Source organism: Megalops cyprinoides, chromosome 1, assembly GCF_013368585.1.
Source record: "Megalops cyprinoides isolate fMegCyp1 chromosome 1, fMegCyp1.pri, whole genome shotgun sequence".
NCBI lineage: Eukaryota > Metazoa > Chordata > Actinopteri > Elopiformes > Megalopidae > Megalops > Megalops cyprinoides.
In genome coordinates this window covers 19,125,100-19,138,647 of record NC_050583.1, presented here as the reverse complement: position 1 = coordinate 19,138,647, position 13,548 = coordinate 19,125,100, and the positions used below count along the sequence as shown (strand labels likewise).

Genomic DNA, 13,548 nt, shown 5'->3' with positions numbered 1-13,548 from the left:
AGAAAAGGCACAGCAGAATTTCCAATAATAACAGAGCACTACTATCGCCTCTAGCTAGCATATAAAATTAAGACAATTAATGCTCTTTCCCACGACTGTTTTATTGCACGAATAGCAACAGGGTTTCAGCCAACGGTATCTACAATTAACTAAATCAGTGTTAGTCAGTGGAACTCCCGACTGTGGCCACTCCAGGTGCCTCGACGCCAAAAAATGTGCATTCATCCATGGGCTAGCATTGGAAAACTGTTCTTACGTCAAATGATACTGCTCTAGACACCCTGTAAAATATAATGGGTACAATAACATATTCCTTGGATTTCACATATTTTGGACAGCACAATTATAATAAAACATATGTTCATAACCAACGATGAGTCAGATCAGTCACTGTCAGTGCATTATTACCTGGTTGGCCAATCATGCCGATGTGCAATACACAACCTTGGCCAGTGCTAGTTTCCGAAGTGCAGTAACTAGCTATATGGCTAGCTAAGTAGGAAGCTAGCTACACAGTGCAAGTCGTGCCATCGATAAACTCTCCGGAAAGCTATCCAGATGTATTAACGAAGCGTGGCAACATGAAATTAATTAGCTAGTTTGCTTTTCTGTGAGATAAATGAATCATTGAAGTAGCCTATTTTAACAGGTGACCAAATACAAGAATGTCAAGTTAGGTTGCATGCATGAAAGTTCTGTTTTCAAGAATCGAAGAAAGGTGCGTATTTAAACTGATGCGTGCCGCTCTAGGGAAAAGGCTGGAGGCTTGCTAACTAAGCTAGCAAGCTATTTTTCTTGTGTGAAGGTGACCAGTACATAGCATCACATGCAGGGCACTATTTGATACAGCTCTCAAAGTAATGTCCTCATTCATAAGCTAAGTATCCAATAAAATGTTTATTGAAGTACATTAGCTACGTCTCTAACCTTGTCCATTGCTTGATCAAGTCTTCTTGCGGGAAAGCTGACATTTGTTGCTATTATTAACATTAAACTAAGCACCACAGTCAATCAAAAACCACTACTGTCGCATGTTTGTTTTCGTCCTCTTCCGTAGTATTTAATGGCCGGTCTTCGCTAACTGTACGTTACACTACCGCCACCTACTGTATTGGAGTTCGATATACAGCCTGTTACAATGTGCCCGACCTTGACATTTTATCATAATTTCTTTACAGGGAGCTACATTTGATAGTGTTCTAAGAAGGCTTCCTTAAAATATAATTGTACAAGAGTTAAACTTTTCATCATAAAATGAAACAGTTTAGCTTGTTAGCTTGCATAAATTTGATGTTAGAGGTTGCTTTAAATAATTATCTAACTGTTCAGATTACAGTAGTACAGTATGTTCAGGATGAGGGTAAGTACAATTTTTTTTGGTGTAATGACTGTTATAACCATATTCTGATGCCCATAATATTTATATGGGCCTGATATTTTCAACGCAACAGCAACACCTTTTGTATTTTCTGAGATTTACACATTGGCGTTGTTCAAACATTTCGGTGAGCAAGAGATTACTTGCCAAAACTGAATGTTAGTTTCCCACTCCACGCCACAGTGATATGACTGCATGTCTAAAAGCCCCAGCCTCACTGTGTGGGTGGAATGTCCTTCTGCAAAGATCTTAGTGGCACCCAGCCTGACAGGTGTGATCTCGACAATAGGTGTACCCTATAGTCTGAGATTAAAGGGGTGGGACTGAAGAAAAAAAAAAAAGTTGTCTGCAAGGCATAGCGAAGGCATGTATGTGGTATTTTAGTAAAGTAGGTTGACATGACCTTGAATGACCAATAAAGGAAACCAATGCCATAAAACCTTTGAAACAATTAACTGTACATCTGTGCATTGTAGGACCTGCTAAATAAACTTGTTAGTTCCTCTCTGGTAGGGAATTGTTCTCATGATGCTGATGACCCTTACAGTATTGCACACAAAAGTAAAGATTACATTTATACACACTTACCCATACACACAAGGGCATCTGTGTGTTTTACCACATGTATTTTTTAAATGAAATAATATCTTAGCTATGAGTCCACTTACCTCTGCACCCTATTTAAGGAGCAGTAGAACTCCCATTCTTACAGCAAAGCTGCTGAGTTAAGCCCTGAATGTATCAAGAAAGATAAATTACAACCCTGCAGTCCATGTGAGTCACTTTGCAGTCCGAGGTCTGCTCTAGCAGGAGCCACCGTTCTCCGTCTCCCCATTCTTCAGCAGTGAGCTTCTCTGCCCTTTACCTGCTATGACCTCGCTGCATCACTTTAAGTGCTATATTTACCTGGCGTGGATCCATATCGCCTAGGAAAGCCAGATGGGACAATGCTGACGTCTGTGCGATGTGTGACAAAAATCTGAAAGGGATTTTCAGTTTCATAAAACCTCATCAATTCAGTTCCTCCTTTAAAAGCCCATCTTGTCTATAGTTCACCACCCAAACATGATTTTGTTTGACAACATGACTGCATGAGTATATTTAGTAAGACACTGGTGATTGCAATTTCATTTTCAAACCCCAAGTGCACAATAGTGCTACATTGTGCACAAATCTTACCTTGGGTTTTACATTTACATATTGCATCAAATTATCACTATCACTTTATGCATATTTTATAAAAAAATATTTTTTTCCAGTTTGATTAAATGATCATTCATGACTTAAGTCCAGTCTTCACTGTTACTTCCCACTGGTATGGCTATTGCTAGATTTAATTATATCCACTTTACAATGTATATTACACAACCGGAAAGAAAGAACTATCAGGAAGAAATCATTGCCTTCCACTGAACAAAGAAAAAACGTACTTCTGATTGGCCAGACTTTGAGAGAGACTGCATATCTCTTGCCATTCAGCAAATCTATGCTCCTAAACGCTGCCCCCTTGTGGGCACAATCAACAAATTCCCTGAGAGCTTGCTCTTGGCCATCTCACAATGAAATATGTACAAAAAGACAACAAAGAAACAATGTTTTATTTTGAATTCAAGTTTAATAGATTTGAAAGCTTTAAAGGCGCTATTTTTGTATATTAATTTAAACAATTTTGTTACACAATAAATTTTCAAGAAGATATGCAACTTCACAGAGGGAGGGAGAAAGGCTGAGAGAAAGGGGGGGGAAAGAGCAGAGAAAAAGAGCAGAGAAAAAAAAAGACAGAATGGAATAGCCCTCAAACTTGAGTGAGAATGGTACACTGATAGAAGCAAAAGTTTTTACAAAGCTCGGAGCAGTTGGTGAGCAGAATTACGAATTTTTTAGCATTACTACCACTTAATGTACAGCGCATACTTCGGTAAGTGAAGGAATTCACATCCTCTCCTTTAAGCGGACACACGAATCCCTTCCCTATGCAACCAATCTGACACAGGTTAACAAGAGAAGGGCGTGTAAAACATCTAGGAGGTGCAGGCTCTTCTCCAATACAAAGTGGAGCCACTGTGACATTGGGAACATTGTGCGTTTGTCTTTGAGGGTTGTATCTGACAGAGAGCTTAAGATGCAACTAGGCATTAGCATGCTGCATTCAGAGAGGCAAGGCTAGAAAGGAAACAGAGGAGAGAAACATTTATATCCTCCTCCTCACTCATAAAAGCCTGAAATGTTGATGAGATCTTGCCCGTGGATGGCCTCTGGCCTGGTCAAACCCCCAAGACAGACAGACGTTTTTTAGAGCGCTAGTTTTTTTTTTCTGTAAAGCATTTCTAGTTATTGCAATAGTCCATACATACAGATGTTCACTTTGAAGTCAATTTCATTTTCATTGTTTAAAAAACATCTCACAAAAGCAGTTTTTTTTAAAAAAAAGAATCTGGCGTTTGCCTGTTTGGCAAAACTTCTCCAGCAGTTTATCCACTGAGTAGTTGGTGCATCTTTCTGTGATCAGCTGCATGGTGGCACCTTGGCCACGCTGGTTTGGGTGCTTGATTTTCACCGCGTTCCCCAATGACAACACCACCATCTTAGAGCAGCGCTCACTCAAGACTGGCCACACAAATCCACAAAGGAGGTAAACGTCCAGCTTCTCTTCTGACCATCTGAGACTGAAAAAAACACTCCTCCTCAAAATCTTGATATTGTAGGAAAAGAAAACAAAAATAAAAACAACTAAATAATGGCAGTAATAGAAGGCGGGGCCACATTCTGCAGCTCTCTGGTCAACACCAGCTTTTAAACGTTTCTGATATTTTGTGCTGGAAAAAAGCACAGAAGGAATGTTCCAAGAGTAGGTTGAACTTTGAAGTACAAGATCTTTTCTCGGCTCCAGAGCACGCTCCTTGAAATGTACAGTGATTGTGTCACTACTTTGTAGTTTGATACATATAGGGATGGCTGAGTTTAGAATCACACTGTTACCTGTTTATTTGAACATAACCCAAATTTATACCTCGCTACCTCACCCAAATTTACACCTTGCTGCCACTGATGATTCTTTACAGGCGAGAGAGAGCAAGCTCATTGGTTGACTCACAAAATCTAGCTGGGAAATGAGGAAGCTACCAAACTACCATGCAGCATTAACTACCTGGCAACTACTTTGCAACAGCTTTTCTAAGTAAGAGTTGTTTGGTTGAAAACATGCAGGAATCTCTTGCACCCATCTGGCTAAATCAACAGTGACTCTTGATCATATACAGGTAATGTCAAATAATCAATCTCAGATTCCTAGATTGTTATGCTGAAGCTGAGAGCTAAGTGGCTAAGTCCTAGACAATCTTCCCTCTAGTGTTCAGATGTTACTCATGGCAGCTCTTCAGCTAAGTGAAACCCCTCCCCTTATGCGCCGCAAGGCAACAGTAATTCTCCACTCCTTGAGTGTCTGCCTCTTAATAACACTATGAACACACAAACCCAGCCAACGACACTCCTTCACATATAATCAACACTCCGAGAGGATGGCAGCAACAACGGAATTCACCACATACTCAGAACATAGAACAAACAAGAGCAGAACTATTTGACCTATTATCCTTCCAGTTCAGACACTGATCAACCAGCCAGGTCAGCTTTGACCAGCAGCACATTCAAAATCAATTAGAAGGCATTTCTTAGACCACGAGTTTCACAAATGTAATACTTCAAGCTCACTCCAGTACAGACCAATGACTACCCACTATTTTCATTCTACAGAGAACCGCTTACAACAAACCCAGAATAAATGGCAATTTGCAGCTGCGGCTTGTCCCCATGCAAACCTCATGAGTTGCCCTGTGAACATTGGTAGTTCACCCATACTTAGCACCCCAGAGGACATGCCTCCATACATAATTTCATGATAAATACAAACAGTAGAAATACAATTATATTTATTGCTTCTGGCAGATACTTGGCCACTTTTTAATCCAAGCTTGACCTATAACCACTCCACCCAAAATGAATCTGGTGACACTTGTAATGTTGTGAGTGAGAAAGTGTGTATGTACATGGATGTGTTTGTGCATGCATGTATGCACGTGGACGCAAATGCACTGTGTATGCACTGCAGGTTTAACATCACATCCAGTTTTGTCATCCTGCCTCAGAACTCTCCACTTGAGTTACTAAATTGCTTTACTCCACAAAAAAAGGAAAAAAAAAAAAAAAAAACAACAAAAACATATGGCATCTTCACCCTCACAGTAAGTCAGGATCATGTTGTTAATGTGCCGACCTGCTTCCCATCTGACAGCTGGGAGAACATGTCACCTGATGCAAAACGAAGCCCTTTGACTCAGAGTTTTTTTTTTTCCATCAAAAGTATATTTCTCTTCTTTTGTGCAAGTGTTCTTGAGTTGGACATTGTTAGTACAGTTTCAAGGTTGGGGACAGGGAGTGGGGGGGGGTGGGCTGGGGTTGGCTTGGTTGCTGTGTTGGGCAGGGTGGAGTGTGAGGTTTGTATTCTGGCATGGATCCTCCCAGGAGTCTTCTCTCTTTCCCTTGGCCACTACCTGGAGATCATGGAGCTGGACTGTGACTGGCTGGAGGATGTGGTGGCGGCGCTCAGCTGGGAGAAGCCGCTGTGACTGGACTCCAAACTGGTCATCGAGCCCCTGGGAAAAGGGAAAGAAGGTCACACTCAGTGACAGCTCCGCAAAGCTTCAGAACAGGTGGATGACAACCATTGATGTGAACCTCAATTCACAAAACAGCCATAAGCCACCACCAGGATTGCCACTCCCAGCTTTTAAAATTCTGAATGTTTTTTGCGCTGAATTTGAATAATTTAACTTTTTACCATAGAGATGTGTCTGAATCATGCACTAACAAATGCCCACAAATTCAAAAAATCAGTTATCAATTAGGCAATATTATTCTGTGCGTTACCATGTAGAGCAACATTGGGCGTGCATCCCACATGCAGGCCTACACCAGCGTGTGCAGCTGCTGTTAGCCACCTTTAGCGAAAACTGTGCAACCATTTCAGCAGCCAGTGCTGACAAGAGACGCACACTGGCAAAGACAAACACACACACAGGCTACAGACACACGCACTCACTCATACACACACACACACGTATATATATATATATACACATGCACCCTCTTCACAGACCCGCATCGTAGCATGGCTGCGTGTACAGCCGGCCTGCAATCTCAGCCACCATAAGAGTCAATGGATGCGGCGTGTTTCTGAGGCAGCCGCAGCAGAAAGCGTAGCCGGCAGCCAAGCGGAGCCAAACAAAGTGCAGCACCGCTTGACAGAGTGCAGCTTTTAATATCGCAGAGGAGCGTCCTGCCTCCACACCTGACTGAGCAGCTGAGTGGAGCTCGATTCCAGTGGGGTGCGACAGCTTTTAAAGAGGAGCTATTGCAGTTTTAGCACCAGCAGATGGTATCGATCTGAGCTCCGGACCAGCGGATTTGTTACTTGCGAATGGGCCTAAGTCAGGTAGTTTAAGGATATATGGTGCGTGTGGTTGTGTGGTTGTGTGGGGGTGTGTGTGTGTGTGTGTGTGTGTGTGCTGACCGACCACCCTGTCAGTACTCTCTCCGGTCGCCATCCAAGTGAGATAAGGTGGTGGTGTGGGTGGGTATATATGTTGTTCATCTTGCCCCAGCAGAAGAGACAGAAGACATTGGTATTAAAAACAAAAGCCAAGAGCGCTCTCAGGAATCCCGCTTCACCACGTCCGAACACCGCTCCAGGAACCTAACATCGACAGCAGAGAAGCTAAGCTAACGAGAAATGCAAATCCACTTACAAGCTCTGCACACTGCCACAAGCGTTTCTTCAAGAGGGGAAAGACAAAAAGGATGTAATTGGTGACGCCGTGCGCACTAGGAGCAGACACACAGATACACATATATACTTTTGAGATCTAAAATCGCTTTTAATTTCCTGCTGCACACGCTGAGAGGGACCTCACCCTAATGGAAAATCTAATTAAATTTCCCGCAGTGGAGCTGAAACAGTCTTTTCTTCCAACCTTGCAGCTACGCTGAGCAAATCCCTCTCATCAATTACTGCACCCAAGTCACTCATGCTGTTAGTTATTCTTGATGGCATTAGTGGGTGCCCTTGGGAAAGGTCAGTCTACAGCAGCACTGCTCCTCGTTCAGCACCGCTGACAGAGAGAATACCAAACGCAACAGTACCCCTCACAATTTACTGTTTCATGCACACTTACTGCCATGTTCAGAATTTCAATTACCAGGTGAATATGCTCGAGAGTCACGGACAACAGAACCGAGATCACAAACATCTAGATATAAGTCTCTCTCTCTTTCTCTCTCTCTCTCACACTCTCACACACCTGTAATGGCATATCTGTCAGGAATCAGATAACCCTTCGATGCCGTTTCTGGTGGACATGAGATTACATAACACTTCATGCCACGGTACTCACAGAGACACACGAACACACGTGCACACACACATACACACAGCATCAGAATGTCACACAAAGACGTGTGGCCGTGGAACAGGGCGGAGGGACTAACCTGAAGTCCTCGGAGCCCAGCACCTCTGTGTAGTACATGACCTTGCACTTGTGAGAGGAGACCTGCAGGGTGGCCAGGACGTCATCCACGCGGGGCAGGTTGGTGGTGGCACAGGCTGGCATGCTGTGAAACTTCCACTGCAGAATGTAGAATCCCGGCCACCTGGTCACATGGGAGCCCTGAGGGGGAGCAGCGAAAGAGAGGGACGTCAGTCCTCAAATCAGGGTGCACACACCAACTCACACACACACACACACACACAGGCACAGACATGTGAGTCTCCAACAAACATTTGTGCTTAGAATTTCTGACTCAGCTGCGACAGTTATGTAATAATTAACATGAACGCAGTGAGAAACACAAGGCTGTTTGCCATTTCAAAGCAGCCAGCGCTACTGTGGAGCCCTATGAGTTCCATTCTCTGACCTGCACACTCTCGCCCTCCTTGCAGGTGAGGGGCGACTCCACCATGCTGTAGTCCTGCCCCAGTAGCCATGACTTGTCAATGAGCTGAACGTTGTTGCCCCCCGGGGAGGTGATGCCGTGGGCCCCCAGAGTGTCCTTCTTAGGAGGCTGGGGCGCTCTTTTCGAGTGGAAGATGTTGAAGACGATGTCCCCCTTACACACATCAAAGTCCCACGTGATGACGGAGGAGGCATCGATAATCTCGATCAGCAGCTGTTGGAGCAGCAGATAAAAGCTGAAATTAATGGCCAAATCATAGCAACATTATCAGAATCCAGGCGCTTTAATGATATGTAGGAACTGTTACTGCCTGACGTTCTGAAAACGTAAATATAATTTCCAGCTTAACACAGATAGGGCAAAACCTTTAACATGCTATTATGTAACATCTACATGTTTCCACTGTAAACCTTACTGAAATAACAGGTCAGTGCCGAACCTACCCTGTCAAAACAGCTACCTGATATCAGAAAACAGTACCAGAAAAAACACTGAACTCCAATTTTTTCATAAAATTTTAGAATGTCCATCATCTCAGACATTTTCACAGAAGGGTTACAACAAATACAATAATAATGAATCGAAAGTCAAACATAGCTAGTGTCCTCAGGTTTCAAAGAAAGATCTTGGTCTACATTTTCTCTCAATACTGGCCATGTTGCCATGGCAACCGATTTGCGCCACAACCGAATGCGAATGAACAGAATATGCGAAAGTGCATTACATTACTGGTAAAATGTTACCCAAACAATTTCTACATAGTTTTTGGAAAGGTTCACTTGATAAATGAAACAAATATGTTTTGCATCACGTCTCATTAGATAAATCCGTGCGTAAGCAGTGCAGGACTGCATCTTGCACGTGTTGTCAAAGGTCCAACTGTAATAAAATCCTGAGGATTGTTCGGTTCAAAGCACAAAGTCCACTTTTCAGGGAAAAAAAAAAAAAAAACACTGCTCGTGATCATTTTAATAAACACCAAAATAATGTCGGTTTATGATTAGTTATTCGTTACAATGTGAACAAAGCTTCATTGTACTTCAATGCTATTATTTCGACTGCTAATCAATTTCAATCCATTCCAAGTCTAATTCCAATCCTAATTACGAGCTCAGGTGGAATGAAAGGTAGCAGACACAGCGAGTTCCGAGGACCAGAGTTTAGCAAAACTGCCATCAGTGTTACGCACTGCAGGCACGATCACCCAAAATCAGACGTGTGTTTCAATCCTTTCCAGCAGATGGCACCATTCACCACTTAATCTATAAGACAACACACTAACATGCAGGAAATGACAAATTGCACCCAAAATGAACTCCATTTACACTGATATCTGCTGAGTGATTTGCGCTACTATGCTCAGAGTGGGACAGTGTGCTGCGTACCTCGTGCGGGGCTCCCTTGAAGACGCTGGCGCTCTGGTAGATGGTCTCGGTCCACAGGCGGATGTCCTCGTTCTCCAGCTCCTCCGCAGTCCTGTACAGGGACTTGGGGACGAGCCCTCCTTCCGGGACCTCGCACTGCAGGGGGGAAGAGCAGCCCCTATAATGTCAACCTGAGGAAGGGGCCTCCGTGCACAGCCGTTAGTTACTGTTGGGGAAAACTCCCTGACCAGCACGTCACTCAGCTATGTTTGTACCCCTACTGAGGAAGATTCCCCCATAGAGCACGCAGTTCTTGCCACGGTGTGTCAATCTGACTCTCCAATGCCAAACGCAGTGTCCTGCTGCCCTCCACTCACCATGCACTCTCCTCCCAGGAAGTCCGGGATGATCTCCTTGTCGATGTAGTCCACCAGGCCTCCGGGGCCCTGGTAGTCGTTCCCAGCGTAAATGAGGAACTTCTTACGGGTGTTCTCATCGATAAAGGGACTGACCTGGAGACCCAAATGGGGAAGATGATTCATAACACAGACACGATAACGGACTTCCCCTGCATCTGCAGTACCTGTAACTTAACTGGAACTTGATACAAGTCTGTTATTCTGACAGCATTACTGTACAGAACCAAAGTTTGGACACACTTGATTAAGGTATGCATTCAAAAACATAGCTTAAGAAACATGCATTCAAAGACATCTTGATCTAAAGACTTATGCTTAAATGCTTGCAATTTATTTCTTAGATAAATATAGTGAAATTGATGCCTATGTATAAATTCTAAAAAAAAAAAAAAATTACAAAACATTTTTTTGGCTACTTTGAAGAATCTAAAATATAAAATAGTTTTGACTTGTTTAACAGTTTTTTGGTCACTGCATAATTCCATTTGTGTTATTTCTCAGTTTTGATGACTTAACTATTATTGTAAAATGTGGAAAATAGTAAAAATAAAGAAAAACCCTTCAATGAGGAGGTGTGTCCAAACGTTTGACTGGTACTCTGAGGCCCCAGTATTGAGCCTGTCTGTGGTTTTTGAGATTCCGGTTTGTAGGGGCCTGATATCTGCGCTGGTTGCAGGTCTGGTGCTCACCAGGGTCCAGAGCACAGGGAAGACGCGGGGTGCTCTCAGTATGAGCAGCCGGCCCAGTGTCTCGGGGTAGTTGGCCTCCACCACCTCTATAATACGCAGCAGGGCCTTGACTCCCGGGCGCCACAGATGCCTCATGTTCAGGCCCTCCAGGTCCACCAGACAGGTCCAGCAGCTGTGGGGGGGAAGGAGGAGGGGTCATGAGTCAGCACATCTCCCACCAATCAACCGTAACCACCGCCACACAGCCTAGGGGCCCATGAGCCAGCGTGGCCTCCTGTCAATCGGCCCTAACCACCAGCCAGGGGAGCGAGTGTCACTCGGGCCTGGAAGGACACTTGTTCGTAACCACATCAAAAGTAAAAGAAAAGGGAGTCACGCTGCGAGGCCAAACCTCCACCCCTTCCTGTACGAACCAAATCTGCCACCCTCGGTTACTAACAGCGGACATGTTCCGAGAAGCAGAGGGGACTGCACAAGTGCTCGCCCCCCTCCCTCCCTCCTTCTCTTCTCCCACACTCAAGTGTCACGCCACGGCACTGCCCACGCGTGGGGGAGCGCTGCAGCTTTCCTCAGCAACTGCAGCCGCTGCTGTTGTGCCTGTGACACCGCTCTCCAGCCACATCCTCGGCACGGATCTGATAAAAAGCCTTACAAAAGCCTTGGTGGTGCCTTCAGCCGCAGCCATCAAGGAGGAAATCTGAATAGCTGAAAGTCGCCGAGCTCAAAGCAATCCGGTCTGCCGGGGATCACCGAACTGGGTCAGGGTGCCGTAACTTGGATTTGGAGCGAGTGACATCGGCGCAGGCGGCAGCTTTCACGCCCGCGCTGCGGAGTGAAGCGCAAGGGAATGCTGGGCGGGGATACCTGATGGGCCGGCCGAAGACTTTGGTGTTCTCCTCGCAGCGCCTCAGGCCCTCCTCGTTGATGGACAGCACCTGCGGGGGGGGGACGACGACACCTGTCAGCGCTGCAGCAGGACGAGCGCCGGAATCGGGCGGGAGGCGGAGCTTTACTCACGTGTCTCAGCAGGGACTCCTCCCCCAGGGCGCGCACCAGCCCCTTGGTGTCCATCTGGCCCAGGCGCAGGATGTAGAGCGGACGCCCGTCTGCAGAGACAGCGCAGCACGCAGTGAGGAGACCACCCAGCCCAGCACGGACATCACACTGTCCGCAACAGCCAACACATCACCAAGCCAATTTATTCACTGACAGGCATTTTTTTCCTCATTGTGTGTTTTTGTGTGTGTGTGTGTGTGTGCGCGCGCATGCACCCCTGTGTGTGTGTGTGTGTGTGTGTGTGTGTGTGTGTGTGTGTGTGTGTGTGTGTGTGTGTGTGTGTGTGTGTGTGTGTGTGTGCACGCGCATGCACCCCTGTGTGTGTGTGTGTGTGTGTGTGTGTGTGTGTGTTTTTGTGTGTGTGTGTGTTTTTGTGTGTGTGTGTGTGTGTGTGTGTTTTTGTGTGTGTTTGTGTGTGTTTTTGTGTGTGTGTGTGTGTATGTGTGTGTGTGCGCGCATGCACCCCTGTGTGTGTGTGTGTGTGTGTGTTTTTGTGTGTGTGTGTGTGTGTGTGTGTTTTTGTGTGTGTGTGTGTTTTTGTGTGTGTGTGTGTGTGTGTTTGTGTGTGTGTGTTTTTGTGTGTGTGTGTTTTTGTGTGTGTGTGTGTATGTGTGTGTGTGTGTGTGTGTGTATGTGTGTGTGTGTGTGTGTGTGTGCGCGCATGCACCCCTGTGTGTGTGTGTGTGTGTTTTTGTGTGTGTGTGTGTTTTTGTGTGTGTTTGTGTGTGTGTGTGTGTGTGTGCGCGCATGCACCCCTGTGTGTGTGTGTGTGTGTGTTTTTGTGTGTGTGTGTGTGTGTGTGCGCGCATGCACCCCTGTGTGTGTCAGACATTTTGAGGTCGCTCTTCTCCTGGGACATAGGGGGAAGCACCAGTGACAGCACTAGGAGGCGTTTATGTGAAAAAAAAAAAATCACTCTCCTCTCTACTACAACAAAACAGGGGAGACCTGGGACGTCCTTCTCTGACTCACGCACACTTGCACACACACACTCACAGCTCACATTCCACCCACGAATAAAACCCTCAACGAAAATCCCCAGAACACCTCCAACTGCAGTCATCTCCGCATACGATAGGATCTACATAAGCCTGTACAACCTCGAAAACAGAAGCAGTACTGAACCAGCCACTGCGCCTTCTTCAAAGGTCAAACAACATGCACACCTTTTATGTGCAGAGCTGCTCTAATCTCACGCCCGTCCTGTGAAAGTAGCTGTCCCAAAAATATCACAGGAGTACTCCGTGCCGCGCTTTGAAAGATTATTTTGGGAACTCCGAAGCGAACTCAATTAATCATGACCGTGGCGTCCGGGGGTGATCACATGATGCGCCTTCTGTTCGGAACAAGTGACTTCATGAAAGCGATCAGGAAAAGAGAGCGTCCTGTACAGCCCCGCAAAAACAAGAGCAGAACTGAGGCCTGGACTGACGCCAGTACAGACAGCACACACAGCGAGTCAAAGACACAGATGGTCTCACACTGATAAACCAAGTCACGCGCTGCAGCCTAATTAGCATGCATTCTGTGACCCGGGAGAAGCTGACAAATTGCCCTCCTTATTTACTCGCACTGCAGTCAAAGGTGCTGTGGAGCTGGCATCCTGTCCAGGTACACGGGAGAAGGGCACACAG

At 45.5% G+C, this 13,548-nt stretch overlaps 2 protein-coding genes across 3 annotated transcripts in view; both read right to left on the bottom strand.

Annotated features, from left to right (window-relative positions):
• The window catches only part of LOC118783233 (endonuclease V-like), a 43,822-nt gene extending 42,784 nt beyond the window's left edge, over positions 1-1,038 (bottom strand). The window contains exon 1 of the mRNA XM_036536996.1: positions 928-1,038. Within this exon, the coding sequence (XP_036392889.1) occupies positions 928-971 (44 nt within the window). The 5' untranslated portion in view covers positions 972-1,038. The remainder of the gene's footprint in view (positions 1-927) is intronic.
• A 1,935-nt stretch (positions 1,039-2,973) lies between these two features.
• The window catches only part of LOC118775385 (SEC14-like protein 1), a 29,749-nt gene continuing 19,174 nt past the window's right edge, over positions 2,974-13,548 (bottom strand). The window contains exons 9-17 of one of the 2 annotated variants that reach the window (XM_036525289.1): positions 11,876-11,964; positions 11,723-11,793; positions 10,859-11,030; positions 10,128-10,262; positions 9,772-9,906; positions 8,348-8,599; positions 7,922-8,100; positions 7,183-7,209; positions 2,974-6,030 (exon numbers count right to left, since the gene is read on the bottom strand). In XM_036525289.1, the coding sequence (XP_036381182.1) occupies positions 5,925-6,030; positions 7,183-7,209; positions 7,922-8,100; positions 8,348-8,599; positions 9,772-9,906; positions 10,128-10,262; positions 10,859-11,030; positions 11,723-11,793; positions 11,876-11,964 (1,166 nt within the window). In that variant the 3' untranslated portion in view covers positions 2,974-5,924. The remainder of the gene's footprint in view (positions 6,031-7,182; positions 7,210-7,921; positions 8,101-8,347; positions 8,600-9,771; positions 9,907-10,127; positions 10,263-10,858; positions 11,031-11,722; positions 11,794-11,875; positions 11,965-13,548) is intronic. The other variant, XM_036525297.1, reaches the window with a different exon arrangement.